The sequence below is a fragment of the Anastrepha ludens genome, chromosome 3 (genome assembly GCF_028408465.1).
Source record: "Anastrepha ludens isolate Willacy chromosome 3, idAnaLude1.1, whole genome shotgun sequence".
Taxonomy (NCBI): domain Eukaryota; kingdom Metazoa; phylum Arthropoda; class Insecta; order Diptera; family Tephritidae; genus Anastrepha; species Anastrepha ludens.
In genome coordinates, this window is record NC_071499.1 from 114,898,912 (window position 1) to 114,915,355 (window position 16,444).

The following is a 16,444-nucleotide window of genomic DNA, read 5'->3' on the forward strand; positions in this document are numbered from 1 at the left end:
ATATAGTATGCGATTGTACATTCTTGACGTTATTAGAGAAAGCAAAATAAAATAATAACAACAATTTGCAGGGAATAAAAAGTAAAAGTAAACATATTGCGAACTGAACTCGCCTTCAGTTATGCCTGTATATACACACTTACATATGCATGTATAAATGTATGTACACACCCGTAAAGGCCAAACATTAATGTTTATTCTTAAAATTGATAAAAAGTATTTATGTATAATATGTGGTTTGTTAGTAGGGCATCCAATATTGGGAGTCAAGATTCCAAATCACAACTCCCCCGTGCCTTTTACGCTCGTCAGCCCGTTATTCATATGTATATGTATATGTGTACATGTGTATGTATGTATACGTAACTTCTTTGCAAATGAATGCTAATTTTGCTCTATTAAGATGGAACTTAACATGTTTGTGGTACAGTGTGTTAACATAATAATGTTGAGTTAAATTACAAGAAATGTTAGTTACTTGGATTTGAATTTGATTATAATGTAGCTCAAACAAGTGAAGACGCTAGGGATTACGATTAATATAGAAAGTGAATGTTTGGCAAGTTAACTTAAAAAATGGTGTTGAACGATTACTTTATTTTAACTTTCTAACGCACAAATTTCGAATTTATTTTTATTAATTTTTATGTAACATTGAGAATACCACTAAATGGAATTAAATTGCATAAAATGTTCCTTTTTCGGGATTGACTTTAGAAGCACCGAAATTTCGGTACTTACAAACCCATATATACACATGTATATGCAATATATTATTTATAATTGTTAAAAATTATTTGTCTTATGAACAGACCTATTGACTATTGGCTTGGCTAATTAAGAAAGACTACAATTGAGGTTATGTTAAAATGCAGGTCCAGTCTGCCAAATAAATAATATATAATAATACAATAAATTCTTATTTTGAAATAAAGAATATAGACCACAAATTGTTTATTAATTTTTTTATTTGCAATTCCTTTAAGTGTCGGCTTCGGTTCTTCATAAACATAAAATGAGTAAAAATATTAGAAAGTTTTAATATGATACATCCAAAACTTGTCATCTATTTTGCCTTGGCTACAGCAGTCCTATATTCTTCTAATTCAATGCCGTCCCAGTTAAATGGTTTTGTAAAAAATCTGTCAATAAACAAAAATGTGGAGATTAGATAGAATTGAATAGCTTAAATATTAAGGGCCTCAGATCACTCTTTAATTGTTCCCACGACAGTCGGTTCTTCGTAACCGGAATGGCCCGGATTTATATCCGGCCAAGGACTGTCACTTCAGCAGCATTCCCCGTATATGTATGGAGAATGTTTATACTGCTACAACAACAACATCACTATTTAATCTACGTTCAACTTTTCCAGGCATCTATGCCAATGGTTTAAAAGTAAGTAAAAAGAGTAAAAGATGCAGATTGGCGGCCACCGTAGCCGAATGTTTTGCTGCGTGACTAACACACGGAAGTGCACAGGTGCGAATTTACGGGCATAAAATATCAAATTATAGAAGAGTATTTTCTAATAGTGAGCGTCCTTTAAAAAAAAAAGGCAGATCTGCGAGTGTATTTTTGCCATAAAAATGTTCCTCATAAAAAATCATACGCCGGTCGGAGTCGGCTTAAAACTGTAGGTCCCTCCAATTGTGGAATAACATCCAGACGCATGCCGCAAATAGAAGGAGAAGCTCGACCAAATACCCAATTAGGTGTAAGCACCAATAATAATACAATCTAAATATTTCAAGATCACTTCGAAAACAACAACCGATTGTGCGCGAATTTTAAGTCAGCTCATCTGCAGCCCCCGTAGCCGAATGGTTGGTGCGTGACTACCATTCGGAACTCAGAGAGAACGTAGGTTCGAATCTCGGTGAAATACCAAAATGAAGACAAAGTTTTTTCTACTAGCGGTCGCCGCTCGGCAGGAAATGGCAAACCTCCGAGTGTATTTCTGCCATGAAAAAGCTCCTCATAAAAAAATATCTGCCGTTCGGAGTCGGCTCGAAACTGTAGGTCCCTCCATTTGTGAGACAACATCAAGACGGATGCCACAAATAGGAGGAGCTCGGCCAAACACACAAAAAGGCTGTACGCGCCAATTATATATCTATATACATCTCGGAATAAACAACGTTTGCAGTACGGGTGACAGGTAAGAGCGCAACCGGTGTACTAGCACAGGCTCCTAGACACCTTTAGGTTATATTCACTTACGTTTTTCGCAAAAGTTTCAAGATTTCCTGCTCCTTCTTGGTAAGTCCATTATAGTACGCGGCCAGGTTAATATCCAACAGCCTCTGAGTTTCCATGCCAACTACGAAAGTGCTCGCCTCATCCAATTGCATGAATTGGTACATAGCCAACTTGCCAAGCTCAATATTCGCCTCCTTACAAATATTCGCTGCCTTTCGACATAATGCCTTTAACTCTTCGCACGCAGGATGCCACGGCTGTGGGCCGTTGTTGGTCAGCAGGCCTAGTGCATGTGCGGACGCACACACGATGCCTATATTATGCTCTTGAAAGAAGTTCACATATGATCTTAGCGAATCGTCGAGTAGGGTGTGGCGAGAATATGAGAGTATTACCTGTGAATATCGAAGATTATTTATTTAACCAATTTTAATCTGCTCATAATCTACTTACATCAATACGGCCGGGTGCACGTTGTATGCATTCCTTTAGCACTGCCAGTGTGTAGCCTGTTACGCCGATGAACTTCGCTTTACCTTCTTTAACGATTTTCTCCAGTTCGGGAAGGCATTCATTCAGAACAATGTCGAGATTTTTAGCAAAGTCGATGTCATGAATCTGAAAATGGAAGCAGGCAGATAGCGATAGGGGTAACAGCGTTAATAGTAGCTAACTATAAGGATGTGAAATTTTTGCTAGATCAGTCTATATAGCTTCTGAGGTAGTTGATCAGAAGCTTTCATTCCTCATTGATTCAAAATAATGAATGGCGCAAACTGATGTGAACAAGATAACTCTGACCCTTTATGGCTTAACTACTAGGCCAGTAGTCTTCTAGGTAAACGGCTGTTCTTGCAATATTTAAGGCAGTAATATGGATAATTGAGTCTTCTATGACAGCCCAGCTGCATTTAAAACTGTGGAGACCTCACCAAACATCTTTTAGGAATGCAAGTTGAGTCCGAAATATGGAATAAGCTTGCCGAATTGCGAATGATCCGATGATTAGCGTACTGAGCAGCTCGCGTGATCAAAGCTTATTTTGGATACCAAACATTAACGTTATAAAAACTAATGCCTTATTTAACACAAGAAAAAATTTTCATAAAGTCAAAAAATAATTATAAAAAAACTTCTATTACTGCTAATGCTGAAATGCCTAAGTGGATTCATTATTGCCCGGATTTCACTTCCATTTGACGAAGTAATGCCGTCATCTTCCGTCTTATCAGATTCAAAGTAATATTCTTCAGAGCTGTCACTATCTAAAGTAGCATCTTTAGATCACTTAGCCTTCGTGTGTAGGATAAAATATATAAAATGCTTGCTGGTTCCTCTGGCAGTGACACTGAGAGACTGAATCGAAGCACTGAAATTCGTTCTGACTCTACCGTCATCTTACAACGTAAGTTTACATTATAAGGAAGATAAAACTTCATCGCTAATGGTCCCTAATGTCTAATGTCTTAGAATGTAAACGTGACTCTTTTACTATACGTATGTGTATCTTATCGCACAGAACGACAGACGTTGCGAGCATTGCAGCTACGAACTAATTTAGGCGGCTATATGCCGACACGCGTTCGGAACGGTAAAATGGCTTGGGCGGCTATATGCCGACACTTGTCTCCAAAGGGTTAAATAATAGAATAGGGGTTTTCAATGGTCGGCTCCCGACATTGCGAAATCTCTTAATACATTCCTACTATGCAAAAGCATCTCCCGTGCGGAGGTGGCATACAACTGTAGTAGAGCTTTCAACTTGTGGGGCGATACCAAGACGCAAACTAGGACAATACCAAAACAGAAACTCAGCAAAACACTTAATAAACGATGTATGCTACGTTCGAGCGAAAATGATACCGGCACAAGTGATACTATAGGCGGAGGTTTAGCCATTCCTTATGAAGGCTGTTAGTGATACCCTGGCACAAATACATACATAGATTCTGAATATCGTATCAGGTTAAGCTCCTACCTATCCAGAATTGATTCTGACATACTCAACGTATGCCCGGCACGTGGAGGTATCCCTCAATACGCTAAACACCTCTCCACATGCCCACTTAAACCAACCCATGTAATACCTCTCTATTTGGTCCCACCCTATCGAAACAGCCTATTTCTTGATCCTAACGTTAGATAATACCCAAGAGAGAGAAAATGAAATCCCTAGCTGAGTTCCAGTGAATGCTTGGTAACATTTGGTTCAGTGGAAGCGAAGTTATTGCGTCTAAAGTGTCAGTATGTTTGTGCCATCGGTACAAAAATGAGTTTCGAACAAAGAGCTAATATCAGTTTTATTTTAATATCGGTAAAATGTTTACCGAAACATTTTAATTGATCAAAAAAGTTTATGACGATAATTGTCTATCTCATGCCAGAGTTCATGAGTCGTTTACACGTTTCAGAGATGGTTTTGTGCACATAAATGACAATGAACATACGGGCCGCCAAAGTCAGTAATCACCAAAAACTCCATCGAAATTGTTCGTAATTGTTCTCCAAAACATCGATTTATCGCATTTTAACTGGTCATTTGGTCTTACGAAAAGTCTGTGTACGTTTCATTCCGCACAAGTTGACTGAGGACCAAAAATTGCTCAGAATTCAAAATTCGAAAGACCTCATTAAAAAGCGAGAAAAGACGAGCACATCCTTTACAACATTTTAACTGGTGATGAAGCGTGATGTTTCCAACATGGACCTGAAACTAAGCGTTAAAGTGCTGAATGGAAGGCCCCAGAAAAGCCACCACCCAAAAAATCGCGTCTGGAGAAATCAAAAATCAAGTCGATGCTCATTTGTTTTTACGATTCCAAGGGAATTGTCCACAAGGAGTTCGCACCAACAGGCCAAACCGTCATTGGAATTTTCTACCTTGGCGTTTTGAAGTGTTTGTTGCATCGCATTCGTGGAGGAAGCTGGCGCTTATTGCATGATAATGCACCATCTCATCGATCAACTCTTGTGACTGATTTTTTGACTGGAAATCGCATTTTTGCCATCAATCACTTATCGTATTCGCCTGATATGGCTTCCTATGACATCTACCTATTCGGAAAATTGCATTTGGCCGTGAAAAGAAAACGTTTAGCGTCCGTAGAGGCCATCCAAAGGCTCGCCTACTGACATCCTGAAGGACATACAAACACTCTTTCGAAAAGCTTTTAGATCGCGCAAAACAGTGTATCGAGGCCAGAGAGGACTACTTTGAATAAATAAACTCGAAGTTATCAGAACGAAGGTCCTGTAGTTCCTATTTTAGCTCAGTTTTGGTTATTTTGGACTTCCCCTTGTAGATCCTTTTATTCTGTTCTTCAGATTACTTGCTGACATTAGTACAGTGCGGTAGATTACGCGCTCCTAATTTTTTTCTAAAAAACTACTCACCTGTATTACATCCACGTAATCGAGTCCGAGCAATTTCAAGCTTTTCTCAACACTTTCTCTAGTCCGTTTGGCAGAGAAATCAAATCGATTTACCAAATCTTTTTCATAACGTGCCACTTTTGTGGCTATATAGTACGCTTTTCTTGGCACATCTTTCAATGCCATACCCAACACTTCCTCGGCGCGACCTTGGCCATAATATGGTGCAGTATCGATATAATTAATGCCGGACTTAATAGCTTTGTGTATGGTTTTGATGGCCTCGTCCAAATCGAGATCACTGGCGTGAATGAAAATAAAGCAATTAAAAAAAGAATAATGTTTTAAGAACAAAAAAAAAAATTAAAAAACTATCTATATTTAATGTTGTTTATATTCCCGCGGCTGTTATCTCTCACTACAAAAGGTGATTGATTAACAAACTCACCCATATAAATCGCTTAAAGTCGCTGTGCCCAATGCCACTTTTGACACCTGCAACCCAGTGCAACCCAGCGGGCGATATTCCATACGTTTGCAAAGTTCCGCATCGTGAATGCCCTTGACGAAGGTGGCTGGTAGCGAGGACATTATAATGATTTACAATAATTATTTATTATAATATTTTTTTCCTAAAGTATTCGCAAATCAAGGAAATTGTGTTCAATTAGATTAGGTCAATTGATTAAAGACGTCTGACTACTCGTCTTGAATGGCGATGTTGGACTGATGTTTTATATTGCAATTCTGTAAATTAATTGAATGCTGTCAGGAAAATCGCATGAATTTGATTGTTCGAGACGAACTGAAGTACATACATATATGTATGTTTGTATGTTAAGTGAACACCTGCAGGGTAGAGTATCAAGTGTAGTTATCAGAATTTTCTATCACGTACTTACCTATCTAAATATACTTACTTATATATGTATAAGATCATTTAAATTTCCTTGTTAAATTCATAAAAATACGAACAATATACCCTACAAACAATTTTCCAAATAATAAAATATATAATATATTTTTTAGTTAGCATACAAAACCAGAGGCAAGAAATTTTTTGTCTAACAAAAATGTTGCTTAAAATATATTACATGAATTCACTTCGTAATTGGTCACCCTCGCAAAAATGCGACTTTGAAATAAAACATAGTAAATTTTATTTTATAATAATAATAACTAAAATGCATTCCCCTCATAAATAAGTCATTCTGATTTTTTACATCCAAATTTACATTATTTACTACTACTCATATAAATTTATCTTGACTTAATTTTACTTAATTTTACTTAATTTTTTTTTTTTTTTTGATTTTTGTATGTAGTAAGAATCAGAATCAGCCAGCCAGCCAGATGGCCTAAATACTTATTCTTTTTCTTAGCATCGCAGCCCTTGGTGAACCATTGCTTCATTCACAACCTTTCGCCACCCGTCTCTGTCTAAGGCTATTTCCTTCCACCACCGCGCGTTCAGCTTTAATCAGTTTCGTGTTTTGCTAAAAGTTCCAGCTCATAATTATACCTTATTCGATAAATACCGTCTTATTGGTCCATACGTTTTTCTTAATCTTTTTCTTTCGAAGACCATTAGCTGATTAATGTCAGTGGTTTTTAGCGTCCATAGCTCGCAACTATAGGTAAGCACAGGGCTGATCAAGGTTTTGTATATCCTTAACTTTTGGACGTGAGATAATAAATTTGACTCAAGCAGTTTCAAATTAGAGTAATAAGATTTATTTGTCACTAAAACTCTGGCATTTATTGTCAATGAAATATCTTTATTGACTGATATTTTGATACCCAAATAGGTAAATTCTTGCACATTCTTGAATGCATAGACTCATCATGTCATAAACCGGAGCTGGACCGGACCATAATCTTGGTTTTTTTCTGGATCAATTCATAGCCCGGTAGTTCGTACTTTTTTTCTAGTTTTTTAAACGCGCTCTGATAAGTATACCGTCTGCATATGCATAAAGCTGGAATGGCTTGTTGTATAAAGTCCCATTTGGTCTAAATATTACAGCAATTAAAACAAAAATACAATGCAATATCAATCACTACATTATTGAGACATTTTTATTTGATAAACTGTGCAAGTGCATATACATACATATGTGTATGCATATGAATGTTTCAGAATAAAAATTTATTGTTAGAGAGATAAGAATTGATCAAAAAATGTATGCATATGTGTATGTATGTTGTTCATAATAAATAATACATATGAGCATACGGTGCGCAAATAAAGTATAATTAATATAATTTGGTGTTGTTGTTTAATCAAAACAAAATGTGAAATTATGTATTTTAATGGGCTTTTGTTAAGTATTTTAACAACAGGGGTACGGCTCACTTGAGAACCCCGTTATAATCAAGCATATTTTTACAGGGTTTTATTCTCTTCGAAAATGAATAAAATATTTATTCATAAATTCATTCATTCATTCACTTATCCTATTCACGCGCGGCCTGCCGCCTTTTATAGCTGCATATTGTTGGTGCAGCTATGCAACAACAAAAGAACATGGCTGACAGAATTGTGTAGCGAGCGAGTGCACTTTTACATACATAATTTTCATTATTTCCAATTTCATTGTTTTGAATTGTTTTGTTATACATCTCTTGCACTGCTCTCGGCATTCCTCAGTTTTTTTGTGCTAATTTTTAGGGCAATTATGTTGTATGTGTAACTCTACAGTCTCTGCAATATGCATTTATATATAATATATGTATTCACACAGTACCTGTAAATGCACATATAAAATACAGTACTATCTCGATAATCCGGACACGCGGTAGTCCGGTCACATCTATAATCCGGACAACTGCATAATTCGGACAGTTTAACATTTTTTACTCTATAATCCGGACATTTTTCAAATTTGCTTCGCAATATGTACATACATATGTATTTTAATTTTTAGTTTGCTTTGTGAGTTTTTCGTAAAATAGCGGTACTTTAACAACAATATATGTATACGAAATGCAACAGCATAAATCACGCGTTGTGTTTATTCTTTAGTGACAAACTGAATTGAGTGGACATTATTATTATGAGCAGTGGAAAATTTAATAAAAGGGCTCATAAAACCCTTACTCTTCAGAAAAAATGTGAAATTTTAGATCTCCTTGATAAAGGAAAATCATTAAGATGGTTTGAAACAGAATTTGGTGTCAACAAATCTACTGTTTTTGACATAAAAAAGAAACGTGATGCCATTAGAAAATTCGCGACTAAATGTGAAATGAAATACAGGGTGGCTGATGAATTTTGCTACATTAAGAAACTCAAATAACTTTTTTTTTAGTGTATGGAATTCATTTATTTTTTTTTTCAAGTTGAAGGCCATTAAATTTTATTAAATGTAGCTTAACTAGTTTTAAAAATAATTGAATTTAAATGCCCCCCATGCTCGTTGACACAAGTGCGGCATCTTAGTAAAAAGTTGTTCATTGCTGCTTTGAGAGTTGCGACAGGAATAGCCGCAATTGTTGCCCGAATGGATTGTTTTGGTTCATCCAAATTTGTTGGCTTTGTTTTATAAACTTCTTGTTTACATAAACCCCATAAGAAAAAGTCAGGTGAAGTAAGGTCAGGCGACCTGGGAGGCCAACGAAATTCGGAGTTTCTTGAAATCAGTTTATTGGGAAATTTTCGTCGCAACTCTGTCATAACAGTCTGGGCTATGTGAGACGTTGCCCCATCTTGTTGAAACCACACAGAGTTGAAAGGAATTCTCTTTCGGCGTAGTTCTGGATAGAAAAATTTTTTCCGCATTTTCAAATAACGGTCTCCAGTAACCGTAACGGTGTGATTTTTTTCTTCAAAAAAATTAGGCCCGACAATACAGCGTGAAGAAACCGCACACCACACTGTCACGCGAAGAGGATGCAATTCCGTCTCGTGGAGTATCTGTGGGTTAGAAGTACTCCATATTCGACAATTTTGTTTGTTCACATTGCCGTTTAAATCGAAATGGGCCTCATCAGACATGAAAAGGCAGTTTAACATGTTTTGGTCTTCTTCCACCATTTGCAGGATCTTCTGGCAAAATTCCAAGCGAATCGGCAAGTCTGCTGCATTCAGTTTGTTAACCATTTGAATTTTGTAGGGAAATAAGTCTAAATCTTTGTGCATTATTGTTTGTAAAGACTGTCGGCTGACACCAAGTTGAGCAGATAAGCTTCTTGTTGAAACCCTTGGATTGCTTTGTATAGCTGCAGCTACAGCAGCGATCGTTTCCTCCGTCCGAACTGGTGGGTTTCTATGATAAGGCCTTCTTGCGACTGTTCCTTGCTCAGCAAAATTATTCACCAGTCTCATTATGGTCCATCTGCTCGGGGGATCGCCGCCAAACATCCGCCTGTACTCTCTCTGTACCAAAACTACGGACTCCAGTGCGTGATAGCGGCGGACTATCCAAATTCTTGTTTGCGTGTCCCAGTTATCCATTTTAATAAATTTTAAAGATCAATCTGCAAATTAAAACAAAAATGGAACAGATAACTTAAAAAGAAAAAAAGTTATTCAATTTTTTTTTGGTAGCGGCTTTCATCAGCCACCCTGTAGTACATACTAAATAAAAAAAATGTTTGATTATGTACAGATGTACATATTATTATGTAAGTATGATTGTACTGTATTTAATAAAACTATTTATGTACATACATATATCTGAATTGCGTTATGTTCATTTCAAAAAAACAACGTTTAGTTGAAAAACAAAAATCATCTATAATCCGGGCACCCCCATAATCCGGACGACCCCTAACATTAAGGGTGTCCGGATTATCGAGATAGTACTGTATAATATATGCGGAAAAATAATATGTGAGTGACACACTTCGTTCTATTTCGCTTCTTCCAGTTGAATTTCTTTGCCAATTCCATATTTACATTTGCTTCCATTTTGACTATCCTAACCCCTGCATTTCTTCCAATTTACTGCCGACCTAAATGAACGGTAGGTAACAGACTCGCTCACTCAACACTATCCGCAATCGTAAGGAAATCGTATCAAACGAGCATGAACCGATTTTTCGATATGCAACTTTTCCCAGAAAAACACATTACCGATTCACAGGCGTCCAGCACACTACAGCAAGGTGTAATCGCCACTGTCAAACGACAGCTTAATAAATGTGTTTTGCGCTTTTGCTTGTTTTTTCTCTCTACCCACTTGCACACCGGCAGTTAAACCCATATATGTACATATACACAACCCACCTCGTTGTCTGGCAAAGTCCAATGCCCCAAGCACACACCAACTACTTTGGGCATGCACTACTACAGTAATACATACCCATTTCTTTAGTTTTTACATACTCGTACAATGAGTATTTACTTTCCACATTCTCTGGTCTTGTTCACACACAATCGAGGCTAGATGCTCGCCACCCGCCCGCAAAGAGCACTGCATGCCGCATTGTTGGAAACGTCATTGTTTTTGCAAGCCAAATAAAGCTGTTCGTCAACTCTCGTCACTTGTTTGTTTTCTGTTTATTTTTTGTTATTGTTTTTTCATGCTTTCAATTATTGGTTGTTCGTCCACACTTTGTGTCTAATTAAATGTGAAATTAGTATCGCTTATAGGCTACCGCTCCATATGTGTAAGTACATTAAGGTGGTAGGCTATTAATAACTCTTGACATAAAATTAAAAAAAAAACTAAATAAGAAAGAGAAAAGAAAATAGAAAATACATAACAAATGATTCATTATCATAATATTTTTTTAAATTATTTAATAAATAATTATTTAATGTTTTTTAATAATATTATATGTATAATACATAATATTTATTTGTTTGATAATATTTATCAATTTAATAATATTTACTATTTTTTATTAATTTATAATATTTATTTGATAATATTTTTAATTTAACAAGTTTATAAACTAATTATTTCATTCAATAGCTAACTGTTTTAAGCATTGAATAAGAGAAATCTAGTACAGAATAATTTTGAGTCAAAACTTAAATTCTTTACAACTCTAAATACAGAAGAATTAGTTGCGAAATTTGTTCTTGCCAAATCTAAGGAAATAATAAAGTAATTTGTTGAGCGAAATGGATCCGTCCGAGTAGGTATGGATAGGCCATCGCGGCATTTATTAAGATGTACATGATGGAAAGAAGAATGAGATGGCGCATATCGTAGTTCCGTTACTTTGCTCTCACCGAATTTGACAACGAGTTACGTGATTTTAGCACCAATATGGCCAGATTACCATTTTCGTAACTTGATTTAGCATTTTTTTGTTAATCGGACTATGAATAAGTTCGTGCGGTTTTACAACAGATGGCGTAACTTGATTATTATTCCATCGATCCACATTTCCAAACATTCATTGGAGAGCTACTGTCGTAAGGCACAAACGTCAGTATAAGTTTTTTATTTGAAGCGTAAACAACAATACTTTTACCACACTTGAAAATGTCGAATTTCGTGCCAAATAATGTGTTTTTGCGGGGAATTCTTCTTCATTATTTTAATATGAAGAAAAAAGCAGCCGAAAGTCATCGTATCTTGGTGGAAGTTTATGGTGAGCATGCTCTATCTGAGCGAACGTGCCAGAAGTGGTTTGCACGCTTTAAAAGTGGTGATTTTGGCTTGGAAGACGAAGAACGCGAGGGTGCGCCGCCAAAGTTCATGGATACCGAATTGGAGGAATTGCTCGATCAAGATCCGGCTCAAACGCAAGAAGAGGTTGCAAAAACTTTGGGAGTTGATCAATCAACCATTTCCAAACGTTTAAAAGCCATGGGAATGATCCGAAAGGTAGGCCATTGGGTGCCGTATGAATTGAAGCCAAGAGACGTTGAACGCCGTTTTATGGCATGCGAACAACTGCTTCAACGGCACAAAAGAAAGGGTTTTTTGCATCGAATTGTGACTGGCGATGAAAAGTGGGTCCATTACGACAATCCAAAACGTCGGGCAACGTATGGATACCCTGGCCATGCTTCAACATCGACGTCGGCGCAGAATATTCATGGCCTGAAGGTTATGCTGTGTATCTGGTGGGACCAGCTGGGTGTTGTGTATTATGAGCTACTGAAACCGAATGAAACGATTACGGGAGATGTCTACCGACGACAATTGATGCGTTTGAGCCGAGCACTGCGAGAAAAACGGCCGCAATACGCCGATAGACACGACAAAGTTATTTTGCAACATGACAATGCTCGGCCACATGTTGCACAAGTGGTCAAAACATACTTAGAAACGCTCAAATGGGATGTCCTACCCCACCCGCCGTATAGTCCAGACCTTGCGCCATCCGATTACTATCTCTTCCGATCGATGCAACATGGCCTGGCTGACCAGCACTTCCGTAATTACGATGAAGTCAAAAAATGGATCGATTCGTGGATTGCGGCAAAACCGACCGAATTTTTCACAAAGGGAATCCGTGAATTGCCAGAAAGATGGGAAAAAGTAGTAGTAAGCGATGGACAATATTTTGAATATTAAATTTGTAACCATTTTACGTCAATAAAGTTTCAAATTTCGAAAAAAACCGCACGAACTTATTCATTATTATTTAGTCTCGGAGTTTTAGTTTTTTTCATAACATAATTCTAACCTGTTCTAATTAATATGTAATGTTTAAAATTTAGTTAAATATACATTTTTTAATAATTAGTTAAATAATTCACTCAGTTTTATTTAGCTTTAGTTTTTTTTTAACATCAGGTGGCATTGCCCGCGATTGCAGGTGTTGTTGGTGTTCTTCTGCTTTCGGCAGTCAAATCTCTCTCTCTCTACTGTAGTGTTGCTTAGCTTTGGATATAAAAACGCACTAAAATGCCCATTTAAAGTAAATAAAACACCAAATTTTTATTGAATCACTTGAAGAACTTTTTATGCGTGACAAATTGTCTTTAGAATGCGCGTTTTTTTTAAATAAATGTGTTATGCTTATGTAGAATTTAATTTAAGATTTTGTTTTTGTTAATCGAGACTCTTTTGTTAAGTGAACGACTTATTTGCTATATTTAAGGTTATGTAACTCGATAAGGTACTCTTTTTGTAAAAACGTCAGTATGGTTTCTTTAGTATTTTCTGGTATTTCGTAGCTTATTTTTACAATGAATACACCTCTTGATGCCCTATGTCCCAGTAAGGATTGATGGCCGGAAGAAACGATTACACCTCTATGGTTTTAATCCACATTAAGTAAATTCAAACGCCTTTTAAAATGAGTAAAAAGGTTTTCAATCTTAAGGGGGAAGTCTACTGTGAATTTTTCAAAAAATCGATTTTTTTTTTATTAGCTTAAAAAATACTTTGAACCCTCTTAAATAAGGTTATTACAATATGTGTTACAGCTGGCTAAATTTTTCTTCGTTGAAATTTCGACCTTTTCCCGAAGCGCGTACCTGCTATACTGAAACTTTAAACGCATTTTTCTCGAAACTAAGTTTTTGTATACGGTGTACACGATATCTCGAGTTCTGATAAATGAATCAGCTTAAAAATTTAATTATATATTCTCTGTAATAGTGTCTCTCGTCTGACATAGGATTTTTTTGATATCGTTATTTGTTAAATTGTTATAAACAATAGTAACATCAATTTTAGGCAAAAAAAAAAGAAAAAAATTTCAAGAATTTTTTTTTCAACGCCAAAATTTTTTATCGACATAATCCTACGTCAGACGAGAGTCAATACTATGTATATGATAACAATATTTTGTTTTTTTGTTTTAGATCACCGAAACGTAGGATTTCATGTACACCGTTTAGGCACCTAAGAAAATCGGACCTGCGCTTGCAGAAGTGCCACAGCGACCATTTTGAATATTTTGACTTAAAATTTTTTTTTCAAAAACTTAAATATATAATAAAGATAAGAGTTTAAATAGATTTTATGTACGAGCAATATTTTGTTAGAAATAAAATCCGGAAAATAAGCCTGTTTTTTCCCTTGTCACAGTAGACTTCCCCCTTAAGAAGAGTTGAGAAAGGGACATTAAATATTCTTGCATAACCTTAAAAGGAGCAAAAAATTAAATTCACACTTTCAAAATATCAAATTTTATAAGAACCTACTAATTTTCATTAGCACTAAAATCCTCTCAGAGTAGCCTTTTTTAACCTTCTTTTGTATAATAATACAGTTTTTTTTAACTTAAAGTTTCGGTAGCATAAATTAAAAAAAAAGAAACAAACACGAAACCTCAAAATTTTAACATTTTCGGTATAAAAAAGCACTAAATTTATTGCGAAGAGTAAATGGTTGGCAATACTGCACAACTCGGAAAACGTGACGTCGCGCACTCTCTGATGGGCGCAATCTTCTTTCTATCATTCTTGAAGATGTAGACAAAAATGAGAGGGAGATTAGTCAACTTGCAACCTAATAAATTAAGGTTAATTAGCTGGCATCTAGCATGGTCGGGGGAGTATTGCCAGCAAAATGCAGAGAACGCAGAGCATAACGAACAACACCTTTTTTGAATTCGTTCAAGTCGATTGATATTACAAGTAAATAGGAAAGCCTCTAGATTAAGGTGGCGTAATTTAGCTTAGAACGCACAAGTGAGATATGTATATGTAAAGTAGCTTAAAGGTATGAGGATCAGTGAAATCTGAACTTAAATGACGAACAAAAGCCAGAATAAAGTATGCCTATCCTATCGTGTATTGTAAGTGACTTTGTAATGCGAATATATGAATCTTAAAAGACTACATCTAGAATCTAATTTCGAAATTTAGGTAATTTCCTCATTTACAAAAGGCAAGTGTACCTTAAATATTTCTCGAAAAAACGTGATCCAAAATTTTCCTGGATCATTGAATACCATTGAAGCATTGATACCCTGCATTCCACGTAGAAGCCACGTTAAAAGTTTTAACTCGCGAAGAACAAGTATGGCGTCAGGTAGAGAGGAGGAAGAAAGTTCACGGCCATTTACAAATGCCACGATATGTTGCAAATAAATACTTTATATTCGTCCTTAGAAATGCAAAAAAAAAGTCATGTAAAAAATACATGCGACATATAGTAAATTTGGGTATAGATTCTACAACTTTAAAAAATCTTGTAAGTTGAAAAAACTCTTAATATTTTCCCGAAAAACTGTGCAAAAGAAGTAATAATGAAACTCTTCTTCTTCTTCTTAATTGGCGCGATAATCGCTTACGCGATTTTGGTCGAGTTCAAGAAAGCGCGCCAGTCGTTTCTTTCTCGTGCTAACCGGCGCCAATTGGACACACCAAGTGAAGCCAAGTCCTTCTCCACCTGATCTTTCCAACGCAGAGGAGGCCTTCCTCTTCCTCTACTACCACCAGCTGGTACTGCATCGAAGACTTTCCGAGCCGGAGCGTTTGAATCCATTCGGACGACATGACCCAACCAACGTAGCCGCTGGATCTTTATTCGCTGTGCTACGTCTATGTCGTTGCCAACGTGCAAAGGTCCAAAAATCTTACGCAGAATCTTTCTCTCAAACACTCCAAGCGTCGCTTGATCGGATGTTGTCATCGTCCACGCTTCTGCGCCATACGTTAGGTCGGGCATGATGAGAGTCTTGTAGAGTATTAGTTTTGTTCGTCGAGAGAGGACTTTACTACTCAATTGCCTACTTAGTCCAAAGTAGCACTTGTTGGCAAGAGGGATTCTACGTTGGATTTCAAGGCTGACATTGTTATCGGTGTTAATGCAGGTTCCTAAGTATACGAAGTCCTTTACAACCTCAAAATTTTAATTGTCAACAGTGTCGTGGGTGCCGATACGCGAGTGCGCCGACTGTTTGTTTGATGTCAGGAGGTACTTCGTTTTGTCCTCGTTCACCACCAGTCCCATTCGCTTTGCCTCTTTATCCAGTTTGGAGAACTAACAGCGCGGTTGTTAAGGCC

At 36.6% G+C, this 16,444-nt stretch overlaps 1 protein-coding gene across 1 annotated transcript; it reads right to left on the reverse strand.

Moving 5' to 3' along the window:
* Positions 1-907: 907 nt before the first annotated feature.
* LOC128858836 (uncharacterized) lies at positions 908-6,310 on the reverse strand. Its single transcript, XM_054095358.1, has 5 exons — positions 6,023-6,310; positions 5,596-5,875; positions 2,656-2,820; positions 2,224-2,597; positions 908-1,142 (listed from the first exon to the last, which is right to left on the reverse strand). The coding sequence occupies exons 1-5, from the start codon at positions 6,163-6,165 to the stop codon at positions 1,067-1,069; spliced, it is 1,038 nt and encodes a 345-aa protein (XP_053951333.1). The 5' UTR covers positions 6,166-6,310; the 3' UTR covers positions 908-1,066.
* Positions 6,311-16,444: the final 10,134 nt, after the last annotated feature.

What these genes read in the sequence shown, in the direction of transcription:
- LOC128858836 (XM_054095358.1), bottom strand. Translation starts at nt 6,165, where the DNA reads ATGTCCTCGCTACCAGCCACCTTCGTCAAGGGCATTCACGATGCGGAA. An exon ending in GTGCACCCGGCCGTATTGAT is followed by an intron (nt 2,598 to 2,655) that starts GTAAGTAGATTA and finishes CGATATTCACAG; the next exon opens with GTAATACTCTCATATTCTCG. An exon ending in TTGAAACTTTTGCGAAAAAC is followed by an intron (nt 1,143 to 2,223) that starts GTAAGTGAATAT and finishes GTTTATTGACAG; the next exon opens with ATTTTTTACAAAACCATTTA.